At 39.3% G+C, this 12,583-nt stretch overlaps 1 protein-coding gene across 1 annotated transcript in view; it reads left to right on the forward strand.

Annotated features, from left to right (window-relative positions):
- The window catches only part of LOC118323080 (protein kinase C beta type-like), a 75,091-nt gene that overhangs the window by 25,776 nt on the left and 36,732 nt on the right, over positions 1–12,583 (forward strand). Inside the window, exon 4 of the mRNA XM_035655000.1 lies at positions 1,905–1,987. Within this exon, the coding sequence (XP_035510893.1) occupies positions 1,905–1,987 (83 nt within the window). The remainder of the gene's footprint in view (positions 1–1,904; positions 1,988–12,583) is intronic.

Here is a 12,583-nt window from a genome sequence, read left to right on the forward strand (position 1 = left end):
CGTAATTTGAGAATGAATTGGGCGATTCCATATTTCACAAAGACGTTGACGATGACGCAATGAATACAATTTCAGTCTTCATCAAAATCAAAATCACTTGACTGCAAACAACGTGCGAGTTGAGTATGACCCGCCAGGAGAAAACAAAAGCACTACATTTTGCATAGCTATAAATCTTTACATACTAATCAAGTACATGTGTAATGCACAGTATATTCACTGGAATTGTTAATATGTGTCAGCAAGATAGTGATCCAAGTATTCACCACATGGACTATATGAGTTTGGACAGACATAGATGTAAAGTGCAACCTGCAGATTATTTTCTGGATTAATTAATTACATGTTTGGATAATAAAATGTCAGAAAATGTCTGAAAATGCACGTTCCCATAGTCGAAGATGACGTCTTCAGAAAGCTTGTTTTGTCTGAACATTTCAAAAGCCAAAGATTTTCAGTGTACTACCACCACATTGAAATAAAGAAAGCAGAAAGCAGCAAGACCTGAGAATATTTGGTATTTTGATTTGATTTGATCGCTGATTATCAATTATCTAATGCATTCATTAATTTATCGTTGTGGCTCTACTTTAATGGAATAACAATACATATATAGATTTAGATAAGCCAGCAGTAGAGCAAAATGCTTCCAATAGGTTTTATTATTTTCAGTGGTCGCTCTATAACCTGTTTAGGCTGCTGCTATCATTAAAATCTTTATTGTTCAGTGCATTTACAGCGCTCCTCTGTATCTCTCACTCAGCCATACGCACTGAGTAAATATACTCTGGGGCACAATCATAAGGACTGTGTATGTGTGTCTGTGTGATTGTGGGGTATTTTTAGCCTTCCTGTTCGTCTTGCCTGTCAGTGGAGCTGACATTGATCAGGGTGGAGATGACAGGCTCGCTATGCGTCGAAGCTTTCACATGTTTCGGCATCGCTGATTGTTACCGACCCGAAAAGTGAAGCCATGTTCCCGCTTTTCATCTCATTTAAAATTATGACTGTACAGGCTTTCTTTGATCTTTCGCGTGTGTTTCTGTGTATACTTGTTATTTTCAACAAATATGGAGAAAAATACCTCAACCTTGAATTTGTTGTTATTGCTGATTTTTAATTTCACTTGACAGCGAACTTTGTAAACACAGGAAATTCTGTTAATAAGGAGATATAAATGTGAGGTTACATTTTACATTACATTGTGGATGTTGGATGTAGAGGGGGGCTCTAAACAGAGTAGCTGACAATGAGTCAACAGTGCATGAGTGACAATAAGAGTGCGTAGGTGTTAAGACAGAGGCACAGCATCCCTCTGTACATTTATCACTGCTCAAGCTTTTCATAGGTTAAGTGAGTGCTGCTTTGAAAAGCTCGGAGACAGCAAAATAACTGAGCGTTCATCAAAAAAATATCATTTTCTTCAACTTAACTTGTAAAATTTTAAATTGCACGTTCACATTTTAAAGCCGAGCCTACTCAGCTGTGACCATGAGGAGATTCACCTGTTACTTTCTGCAACTCACTCACATCAGATACAGTGCTGCATGACTTATTTCATCCTGATGAACACAGTGTGATTCCCTTTAATGCTATAATAAAAAAGTACAATCTGGGTTTTTAAACATGGAAAAACCCGGATACTATTTCATCATGATATGGTTTGAGTCTTGAAACCAGGCCGGGATTTTAGACACTAAACATCTAAACCATTTAGGTTACCCTGAAAGTTCTAAATTATAAAATAATGAATGAATACTTTGAATATGTGTGCTTACTAGTCAAAGGAGATTTTCTTCATACATAACTGAATAACATTCTATTTTGTGCACGAGTGTGTCAAGCTTTTTACCAAGGCCAATGTTCATAAATGTTCTCTTTCTTTTTTCTCTATCTCTCCGCAGTGTGTTGTTTCGTGGTTCACAAACGTTGCCATGAGTTCGTCACTTTCTCCTGTCCAGGTGCTGATAAAGGGCCCGCATCAGATGTGAGTACAAATAAATTCATCATTTTAAAATTGTATGCCTGCGTACAGTACGAGAGCGAGAATGAGTAGTGAAAGACATATGGAGGACGAGCGAGACTGCGCATACCAGCTCATGAGACCCCGTCACCTGTCATCGCCAGTGATACGGTTGAGCTGCCTCCATCTTTTTCTCTCCTTCCTTTTCCCGTCTTGACAGTTCTACTGTACCGTCAGACACAGGAATTTCTCTAGATATTTGATAGACTCAATACTGTAGATAGCTAAATAACACCCGGAAGCTGCCCAATACAACCGATATTGACCACAGAGCCGCTCTGGCACGATGGGAAATTAAGTCCCATGTTGACTTCCAATGTTAGGGATGTACAGTATGTTGATAGGGAGCAGGAGGAGGTTAAAGGATATTTAGAAGCCTTTTGCGCTTTGATCCTCAGTGGATGTAATGAGTATATTTTTGAGTTTCAAGTTTATTTGCATTATCTAAGACAAAAATAAAAAATTAAAGAGACAAACAAATGATGTTTATCATCAATATTTGTATATTGTGTTACTGATGAACCCACAGAGAATTATAACCTGACTCTGCAGTTCCTCAGCTCTATGGAACATTACTGTTTTGGTTCCCATCAGGATCTTTTTCAGCAGCAGCAGGCAGCTAATAAGTTCCAATAAACTATCACTGTGAAAAAACCTGCCCCTAAGTAGCCATAAACAACAGGTATTCCAGGTAAAATCTCTACAAAAAAATATATCTCTTGTTTTAAGTGGTGGGCTCAGTCTCTCAAAAAACAAACATCTTTCTGAGACAGAATTTAATAGTTTTTTTTCCATGAAGAAATTAACTATCGACCCACCCGTAGATCCTAAAGTAGCAGGATCTTTCTTTAGCTGCTGTCTAAATTCACTCTTGTTAGTCTTGTTTACCCTCTACTTTAAAGCTGCTCTAGGTAACTTTTTCATAAATCAATTTTTGTCATATTTTGGTAAGAATCCACTACGTCTGAGTGAAAAGCACCAATCAGAGATTATAAAGATAGTTGTTTGTTCGTTGGGACGACCTGGGAATGAGACTCATCTTTCTCGACTCTGATTGGTTGTTCTCATTCAGCCCTAGGAGGGGCCTGACTTGAACTCTTATCTCACTTATCTCTTCTTAAATATCTTGAAAGTAAGAAAAAAAAATCATCATATACGTACTCTGTGGTGACATGTAGCAGCGCTTCGTATCAGCCAAATCACTGTACACAGCATTTGACTTCTAATGAAACAAATACATTGCACTATTTTACCCGCATGCACAGTGTTATTGGAGGTTAAAAGTTCTGTCTGTTCTTAGGTTATAAATTCTCTTTAAACATTGTCTTAACCTTCATCGCTGTGAAAGGAAGTGCCTTTAAGTGGTGCTTTTTATCATAATCTTATCCATTCTCTCAAGGAGCTGAGAAGTAGTGTCTTTTCTCTGATTCATATGATTAAAATGTAAACCTTTTCTTTAATCTATCCTATCAAGAGGACAAAATCAGTTGTCTTTTGTTAAGAGCACTCACAGGATACCAGCGTCAGTCCTCTCAAAAACCAAGAGGTCTTTGAGTTCCTCAGCCATGTCCTTACCTCCTTCTGGAGTGCCCTTTCAGACTGACAAGTACACTAAGTGAGCCGCCTCCAGAGGAAACGTGGTGTTGGCTGTTTGGCTTCCTGTGATGTGTTCTGTATAACTGATAAGTATTTCCTCTCATCTTATAATATGTCTAACAACAACCTTACTTCATTTTCGGTCCCCTTTCACCTGAATGCTACTTCCTCTTTTTCTTGGTGACATTTGAGTGGCGCATGGAGGGGCACAAATAGCTTCTTCTTCTTTGATAACTTCTGTTTTAGTCAGGGTCATGAATTCAATGGGCCGGGTACCCAAATACACGCCAAAGCCTCTCTGAAACCATTTTTCTATGTGTTTCTTATAATATCTAAGGTTCCTTAAAAATACAAACTTTAAGAATGTATTGAAATGTAAAGCACAACGTTAAGCAGTGACGTTGCATTTGTATTAGCTCATTGGTCACTGTTTGACAATGACTGGCTCATCCACAGCTTCGTGGCTAGTAACATCTAATCATATTCGTATAGGTGTACAGTGCGGCCATCTACAACCATACACTTCCTATCATTATCTTACCTCCTCCTTACATAATACTTTTCTTATCCTCATATAATATTGTTGATTTAAGATTTCATTTTATTTAGTTTATTACATTTACAATTGCTTACACACATTTATCAATACTGAGTTCACTTCCTGCTTTCATTACAATCCTTGCTGTCTTTTTCTTCACTGCTATTTTGCGGGCATCATTGCTTCGCTTATTTGTGCATTACGGCCACCAACTGTTGATCAGTGGACTAGCAGTAAACCAGCTGTTTCCCTGTTTCTCTGCAACATAGAGGACGAGTGCAAAGTTAGAAATACCCTTATTTATGCGAAATACAGGTTGGAAAATACACCAATTTCTCTTTGAATCATTCCTTTACATCTTTCACTTGACTTTTTGAACCAGCAGACAACCTGTTTCTTTATTAGTCACGTAAAATCTCTAAATATCTCCATCTATTCTCTCCTCTTCTGACACTATATTTCTATATTTGGCGTACACTGAACTCCCCTCTTCCTGAATCTTCCTCCCACCGTCTCTTTCTCCACCACTCCTCCCTCTTTATCTAACTCTGTTCTGTACATCCTCCATTTAAATGCCACTCCACCCAGGGGGCCCCCTGCTCTTAATTACGGGGCCTCACCACCTCCACCATGTCATTTCCTTAATGAGTTCATGGTCTTATGACCTCGGTTCCTGCACAGTGGGAGAGTAGGGTGTCTCTGCTCCAAAGTAGCTGCACATTTAAATATAGGAGACAGCAAGACAGGTAGCCTGCTCTGAGGTTATGGAAGGAGGAGGAGGAGGCTCACAATACACTGGTTTTTCCCCTGGTCATGTAATCCCTTGAATATAATGAAGTTTTTTTATATATACATAATTGGGACAGAAAGAAATGAGGGAATTGATGAAACATCACAGATATTTACATATTTTTCGCATTGTAAGATTACCAAACCAGAAAGAAAATAAACTATTTGATTGTATAAGTGTTCAGACTTTGTCATTGAACATTATGGAACAGCTGGGTGAAGATTTTCTAATAATGGCGTCAGATTTGCATTGCTTGACACAGTGTTTTCACCCACGCACACCTGCACAGAAACGGCTTTATGAACTCGAAACACTGAGAACCTTTTCAGTGGTTACATTTCAGCTTTATATTGCATTATATTTAGGCGTCACAGACAGCTTTATCTGTCAAATAGTTACAGCAGTTACAACAATGAATAGTTAGGGCGAGTCATACTGTTAAAGATTTAGCTTTGCTATGCTGCCGAAGGAAAATAAAGCTGTCTTTTTCTCCCCCTTTGCTGTGCTTTTCCTCAAGAATATGGAAATCCTGCTTGGTTTCCGTTTCCCTGTATTTATAAGAGAAGACAACCGTGAATATTCAAATGATCACGTAGGCAGATTCTTGGTTTGTAGATCATTTTCAGTACACTTAAGTGCCACCATGTAATCCAAATGCAGGAGTAATGCTATGCTCATATAATAGCCAAATATTTACAAACTCAAAAGATTACTGGAGCCAATAGTGTCAGTGTAGAGCTGAGATGATCAAGGAAAATAAATGCATTAATTTAAAAACAGGTGGCAAGAATTTTTATGAATCTTTTTAGACAAAAATACCAAATACTCTCTGGTTCCAGCTTCAAATGGGAAGATGTATTATATGTATTAATCTGAATATTGTGTCTCTTTTCTGATTGGAAGTTTTCTGCCCATTTATATTCCAATTGATTAACTGAGACAACAACAGGCAGATTAATCAATAATTCAAATAATAATCATTAATCATTAGTTGCCTATGTCAGGGCTATAGCAGGATTAATCTATGTCTCCTCAGGCATCGACCAATCCTGGGCATTTCTCTTTGAAGCCAATAAGGTTGAGGTAGTTCTTTGTGGGTCACATACATGGATCAACAGCAAAGCTGGAGATGCTTTTAAAGAACAGCAGATAGATGCAGGTAGAGAAAGACTCAACAGGCAGAACGCAGATGTAATCAGGCTTATTGTCTCACCGTCTGCAGCAATCAGCCCACCACTCCCATTTTACCTCATGCCAGTCCCTCTCTTCCTCTCTCTGTCAGCTATGTATGTTTAAAAGAAGAAGTCAATTATAGATCTGGGTTAATAGAATGGGTTCCCTGTGGGAGAGGTCGAAGGATGAGATCTTCTAATGAAACCTACATTTCATACCCACAGCCTGCTAATGGTATAGAACTCAGTGTGTGTGTGTCTGTGCTTGTGTGTGTGTGTGTGTGTGTGTGTGTGTTTGTGTATGAAAGGCGAGATACTAGGATATGTACACTGCTCCAAACTAGCTCAACAGTTTCATGTAGAGGACAGGAAGACAGTGTGGGCCTATGATTAATGATATATTTATTTTCCACTGGTCACAGGATTCCTGGAATATCATGACATTGTGAAATGTATTTTCCAGACAGAACTGTCAAGTCAAGTCAATTTTATTTATATAGTCCTAAATCACAAATCACAATTTTGCCTCAAGGGGCTTTTCTTTGTACAGCATATGACACTTTCTGTCCTTAGACCTTCGTTTCAGAAGAGGAACTCTTCTAACAGGGAGAAAATAGAAGAAACCTGAAGAAAAATAGAGAGTGTGTGTGTGTGTGTCTGTGTGTGTGTGTGTGTGTGTGTACAGAATAGATACCCTGCAATAATATATTTAAAGAATATTGATGCAAGAGGATGTCGAGCAATATCAAAGGAATTGATCAGTTCTCTGGGGAAGATTTAAAAAGAGAAATCACTTAGTTCTTAGAAATAATGAAGGAGAAACTTTAGAAGTGCTGCTTGGTGGATTGTGTTCCCCTTGGATCAAGTCAGGCTAGATGTTTTCTCCTGTTTCTAGTGTTTATGCTCTGTTTATTGTGTGCGTATGGAGATCATCTTACAGGGAAATATCACAACACACATCTGATTAGATTTACTTCCTCTTCTCCCGCCCCCTTCCCATATACACACATGCACTCACAGTATACGTTTAGTATATATTCCTGTACACATTTCTGCACACACACACAAACACTGAATGACAGTCAGTATGCACAAATAATGTACAAACACATCACAACAGAGGTTCTCATTTGCAGACATTGGTTGTCTTTGTGTTCGGTTTATTGAACAGAACTGAAGCAGGATGATAATTACTTCTCCCCCACAGAGTCTCCCTCAGCATGAGAGAGGCAGGTTTCTCCCTGGACAGTCCTTCACAGGGCTAACACCCATAAACAGATTCACATTCACAGCTAGGCAGCAATTTATAGTGTATAGTTAACCTAATCTGTATGTTTTTGGACTGTGAGAGGAAACAGACACACCCAGAGGAAACCCATCCAGACACACAGAGAACAAACTCCACACTGAAAGAGCCCTGTCAGGTTTCAGGTTTCAACCCAGTGACACTGTGAACTGATCCACTGTTAACAGCCAAGTGTGAAATATATATCACCTTCCTATTGACTCCTTGGCAAAAATATTTTACACCCCATTTCATGTGAGAATGCGCTTCCATTTCAAAGCTGATATCAGTTTACATTTCATGCAGGGATGTGACACCCCAGGTCCTCCTCACACGTGTTAGAGTGTAGAGTCTTTTCCTTTTTTATTCATATTTTGGAGCACAACTAGGAGTGTGTGTGTGCCAGTAATTATGACTTTTGATTCCAGTTCCTGTCATTTCAAAGAAAGCGGGAGAACATTTAGCATCTTTTTAAATCAGAGTGTGTGAGGCAGGCTTTTTGAACTTCTGAACCTTAACTTCCCATGTTTTTATCCCTTTATTAAGTGATTATGTTTTAGCAAAATATTGGTGTTAAAGTGAGGTCAAGAAGACTGGCAGTTGTGAATTTTGTGTGAGGAGTTTCATCAGATCCTCAGATTTCCGCCAACTCGAGTTGGCGGAAATCTTATGCATTAAAAGTCTTTGTTGCCGGTAACAACGTTAGGGCAGCAATTTATTTCTAAAATGGAGGTGTATTAATGTCTTATTTGTAGACACTGGGTCACTCTTTTTTTCTAATATGTGGATATACATGTGTACAAAACAAAAACAAAAACGTGATTTCTGATAGAGCGTCACTGAATAAAACTACGATGATATATATATATATATATTTACAGTAACGGTATGTGTGACCAGATGGTTAAAAAACCACACTGAAACCGCAATGTAACCTTTGAGAGAGGAGGACGGCTGACAAAGTGATGGAGAGATTGTGATTAGCATAAGGAGGGAAGGAAGGAGGAGAGGGAGTACATTCAGGGTGTGAAGATGAAACCACCACCCTCAGCCCTCTCTTCACTCCCTCTGTTTGTGTCACTCATTCATTCTTCACTGCTCCTGTGGCGCAATTAGTCCTATTGCTTTTCATAGCTTCCCAACAAATAAGCAAGAAATCCTTTATATAGTCTCTCAGAAATGCTCAAACATTCCCAGAGGGAGAATTACAGGCCTGAGGGGGATAAACACAATGGTAGTGCATTTGTTTTATTGATCAGAAGCAATATCACGTTTTACTTTGATTCATCAACAGATTGCACACTCTCTACAAAAACGAACAGAGTGGGATGAAAGACTCATTTGTTTACTCGGTTTTAGTATTTTGGTATCCACACTTATGGGCACTTTGATTAACTTTACACTGTGCAATTTGAGGCATGTTACTAGTTTAATGTTTTTGCATCCGTTATTTAGTGCACTGAATTGCTTTTAGCAAAGGTAGTACAGGTAGCAAATTTTTAAAGAATTGATTAATTGTTTGATCTATGGAATTTCAGAAAACAGTGAAAAAAGGCCTGTCACAATTTCCTGTAGACATCATCTTTAAGTAGCTTCTTTGGCCTGAGTAAAAAAGCCCTAAACACAAATATATTCAGTTTACTATCACAAAGAAAAGTCAGGTTAGTTGTAGACAATATTCTTTAATCGTGATAATTGTAGGAAAGAATACAGGATACATACAGTTAGTGTTTGACACTAGAAGTACACAAAACAAAGTGCTGATAGTTTATGTCTCTATTCAGATAAACTCAAGCTTTTTTCAAAAAGCTTTATACATAAGACAGCATACAATCAGAGTTGGCTGCTAGTTCACACATATATATGTGTATATATATGTTTTTTTTTTGTTACTAAGCTATGATTGCTATCATAGTTGTATGGCCTGGCTCAGGTTAACCCTTTTGTCAGAGTAGGGTGGGTCATGACTTGTAAAAAAGAAAAAGGTATCGGATCTGTAAACAAACACGTACTTGTCGATACCCAATACTACATTTGTGGCAATTTTGGAGAAATTGCAGATACTGGTATTAGAACAACTCTAAATATAATATAGACTGCATCAGACAGAAGAGTTTGTGGCTGTTGGCCTCCTTCCTACACCGCTGCCTCATCCTGGTGATGTGCTGAACAGTTTTGACCACAACTGCCGTACCAGGAGGGGATGCAGCCGGTCAAGATACTTTGAATTGTGTACCTGTAGAAGTTACAGAGTATCCTGGATTCCATGGTGAGCCTCTGTCTGCCAAGTGTGTGGACCCCGGGAACCTGAAGCTGCTGCCTCTCTCTAGTGTAGTCCCCTTGATGGTGATGGGGGCATGTCGTTCTCTCATTCACTTCCTGTAGTCCATAATCATCTTCATAGTTTTGCTGACACTGAGATGTGAGATGGTTGTCCTGGCACCAAGATGTCTGGGCTCTGCCCTCCTCTCTGTAGGCCGTCTCATCGTGGTTGGTGATCAGACTGACGACGTTTGTGTCGTCAGCAAACTTAATGATGGTGTTGGAGCTGTGGGTGGCCATACAGTCTTTGGTACTCTGCACAGTGGATGATGACAGCCACTGCAGAAATGTCAGAAAGTCAGTAAGCACTAACTCGAGAAGAGTGTGTGGACTGGAGACAAAATCAATAAGGAACAAAACAATGAAAACAGTGACTGTGAGCCATGGCTCTGTGTTGTCTGCTGTCAATCTGCCTGTCACACAGCATCATGAATGACATGACAGGATGTGCGTGTGTGTGTGTGTGTGTGTGTGCGTGTATATATGTGTCTGGCATGTTGACTGATGCCGTTGGCAGGGAAAATAATGGACAGCGGTGTGTTAAACCAAAGACAAAAGAAAAGCAGAGAGTGAGTGAAAGCACAATGACAAAAAACAGTCAAAACAGTGTGTGTGTTCGCACTGACTAATGGGTAGACACTGCTCTGGCATCGTTTGCTGATGTTATGAGCAGGCTTTCGGTTTAGACACCCAGTAACATAACATATGCCATGAAATACACTCATTTGTCCAGGAGCACCACACTGTACCATCTGCTTTTAATTAGTGGGGTCTTTGTGAGTAAAATCAAGTGAAACTGTTTAAAAAAGTTGGCAACAAGAAGGCAGGAAAAAGAAAATGTCAAGTGTGCACAAACCGTAGTGTGAAATAATAAAAAAAGACTACTTTGTGACTAAATTAAGTCTATTTGTGTTCCACCTTTCGGATATCACATCACAGTATAATTTAATTAAAAAGAAAGAAGCAGTTCTGGAGTTGAATCTTGGAGCTGCTGCTGAATCATATAGATTGTATTGATTGGGTCCCTGGCCTTGTCTATGCCTTCATTGATCATGCCGTGTGGAAAGAACTGATTAATATTTTTATTGTACTTACTTAACTTACTTATTAAACTTAGTTTAATCTTATTTCTTGTGTGTAATATTGTGCTAGCATCATGGTTCCATAGAAATATATCAACAGCTATCACATAGATTGGCTTAGAGGATAGATCCTGCTGACATTTGGTGATGACCCTAACTACTGCCTCTAGTGCCACCATGAGGTTGACATTCTCTGTATTTATTGAAATGTCTCAGTAACTATCGGATGGATTGCTATGACATTTGATACAGACAGTCATGTTCCTCTCAGGATGAATTGTAATAACTGTTTTTGCAATGTGTGCAGATACTGGATACTAAAATTGTTCAAATAAAACAGTCTTAGAACAATATCTCCTTTATAACATTTGTACAGTAAAATTGATAAACAGATGTAATGGCAAAACAGCACTTTTATAGATCTTTTCTTCCATTTTTCTGTCCCTATTTGCTATTTTCTGTCTTTTTTCTGCTTTTCTGTATCCTGAAGAATCCCTGAATCGTTAAGATGGATGTATTTAGTCATTAGTGTTTGTAGAGAAGCTGGCAGCCGCTCTCATCTGCCCTCATATCGCTCCCTGTCTGCTGTTGCTCATGACTGGAGCTCTAGCAGCACAGTGTTCCCTTGTTTTTTTCCAGAGGAACAAAAACAAGCAGGAGTTGGTCGCGTCCTTGAGAAAGACGAGAACCAGCAGAGAAACAAACACACACAGATGCACACACACACACACAAATGCAAACACGTACACAGCAAAGAAACCCACACACCTACGCAAAGGCAGCCGCGCAATCATTCAGACTTAACAAGCACACACACACACACTTGTGAAGACACCTTGGGGAAGCTGGGTATAATTCAGGCAGTGGCAGCCTAAATTAAACATTATTTTCCAGGACAGGTGTGGAGGAGAGGAAGAAATCAATCAGCTCCTTTTTCTGGCTCATGAGGTGAAAAGACATGAACACACATGTCTACAGACACCAAACACGCCGGTTGCCTCCTGAAATGGTTTCTAACAAAACACGTTTAGCGGTAAGCACGTCTATTTGATGCCGTCAAAGCATCTTAGGCTTGAGGAGATCATTACTGTAGCTGCTTGTTTGGTAACTTTGATGGAAATATTTTAACTCCTACACTGAAGTATCCCTGCTTCACCGCACAACCTGGATCCGTCTCAAGTGGTGGATTGGATATTCTCACCGTCCGTGGGTTCATGTTGCTGTGTTTGTGTGTGTGAATGAGCAGTCCCTCAGTGGCCATCAGTTACATGCCTCGAGTTGACTGTGTGTCTGTGTGTGTGTGCCAGCCACTGAAACCACAGTGCTTAGGTGCAGGTGTGTATGCCCACTGAGCCATGGTTGCAGGTGTCAGTCACACACCCACACGAACACACACACATTATACAGAAATAGCCTGTGTTTCTGCCCTAGTTACGCCTTTGTTATGAATCCTAATAAAAGAGGAATTAATACCTGAGTTTTCTTTTTTTATTGTTTCTTTGCATCAATATGAAAAAAATCTATTCACCAAATGATACAAATACTGATCTTTTTTAGTTTTTATTTTAGTTTTTAGTCCTTATTTGAAAAACACTTACCATAAGCAGAAAGGCATGAACTTGTGACCTTGAACCTTGCAGAACAACTAGGCCACACCGTATTGTGTGGGTGTGTGGCTGTGTATGGTAGATTGATGTGAACTCCTGCCTGCCTACTATATTTGGTCCCCTTTTAAATTCAATGGAGCTTTAACAAACTTCATGGCAGGCTGACTC

This window comes from Morone saxatilis, unplaced genomic scaffold, assembly GCF_004916995.1.
Source record: "Morone saxatilis isolate NCDOM2014 unplaced genomic scaffold, NCSU_SB_2.0 Contig14, whole genome shotgun sequence".
Classification (NCBI taxonomy): domain Eukaryota; kingdom Metazoa; phylum Chordata; class Actinopteri; family Moronidae; genus Morone; species Morone saxatilis.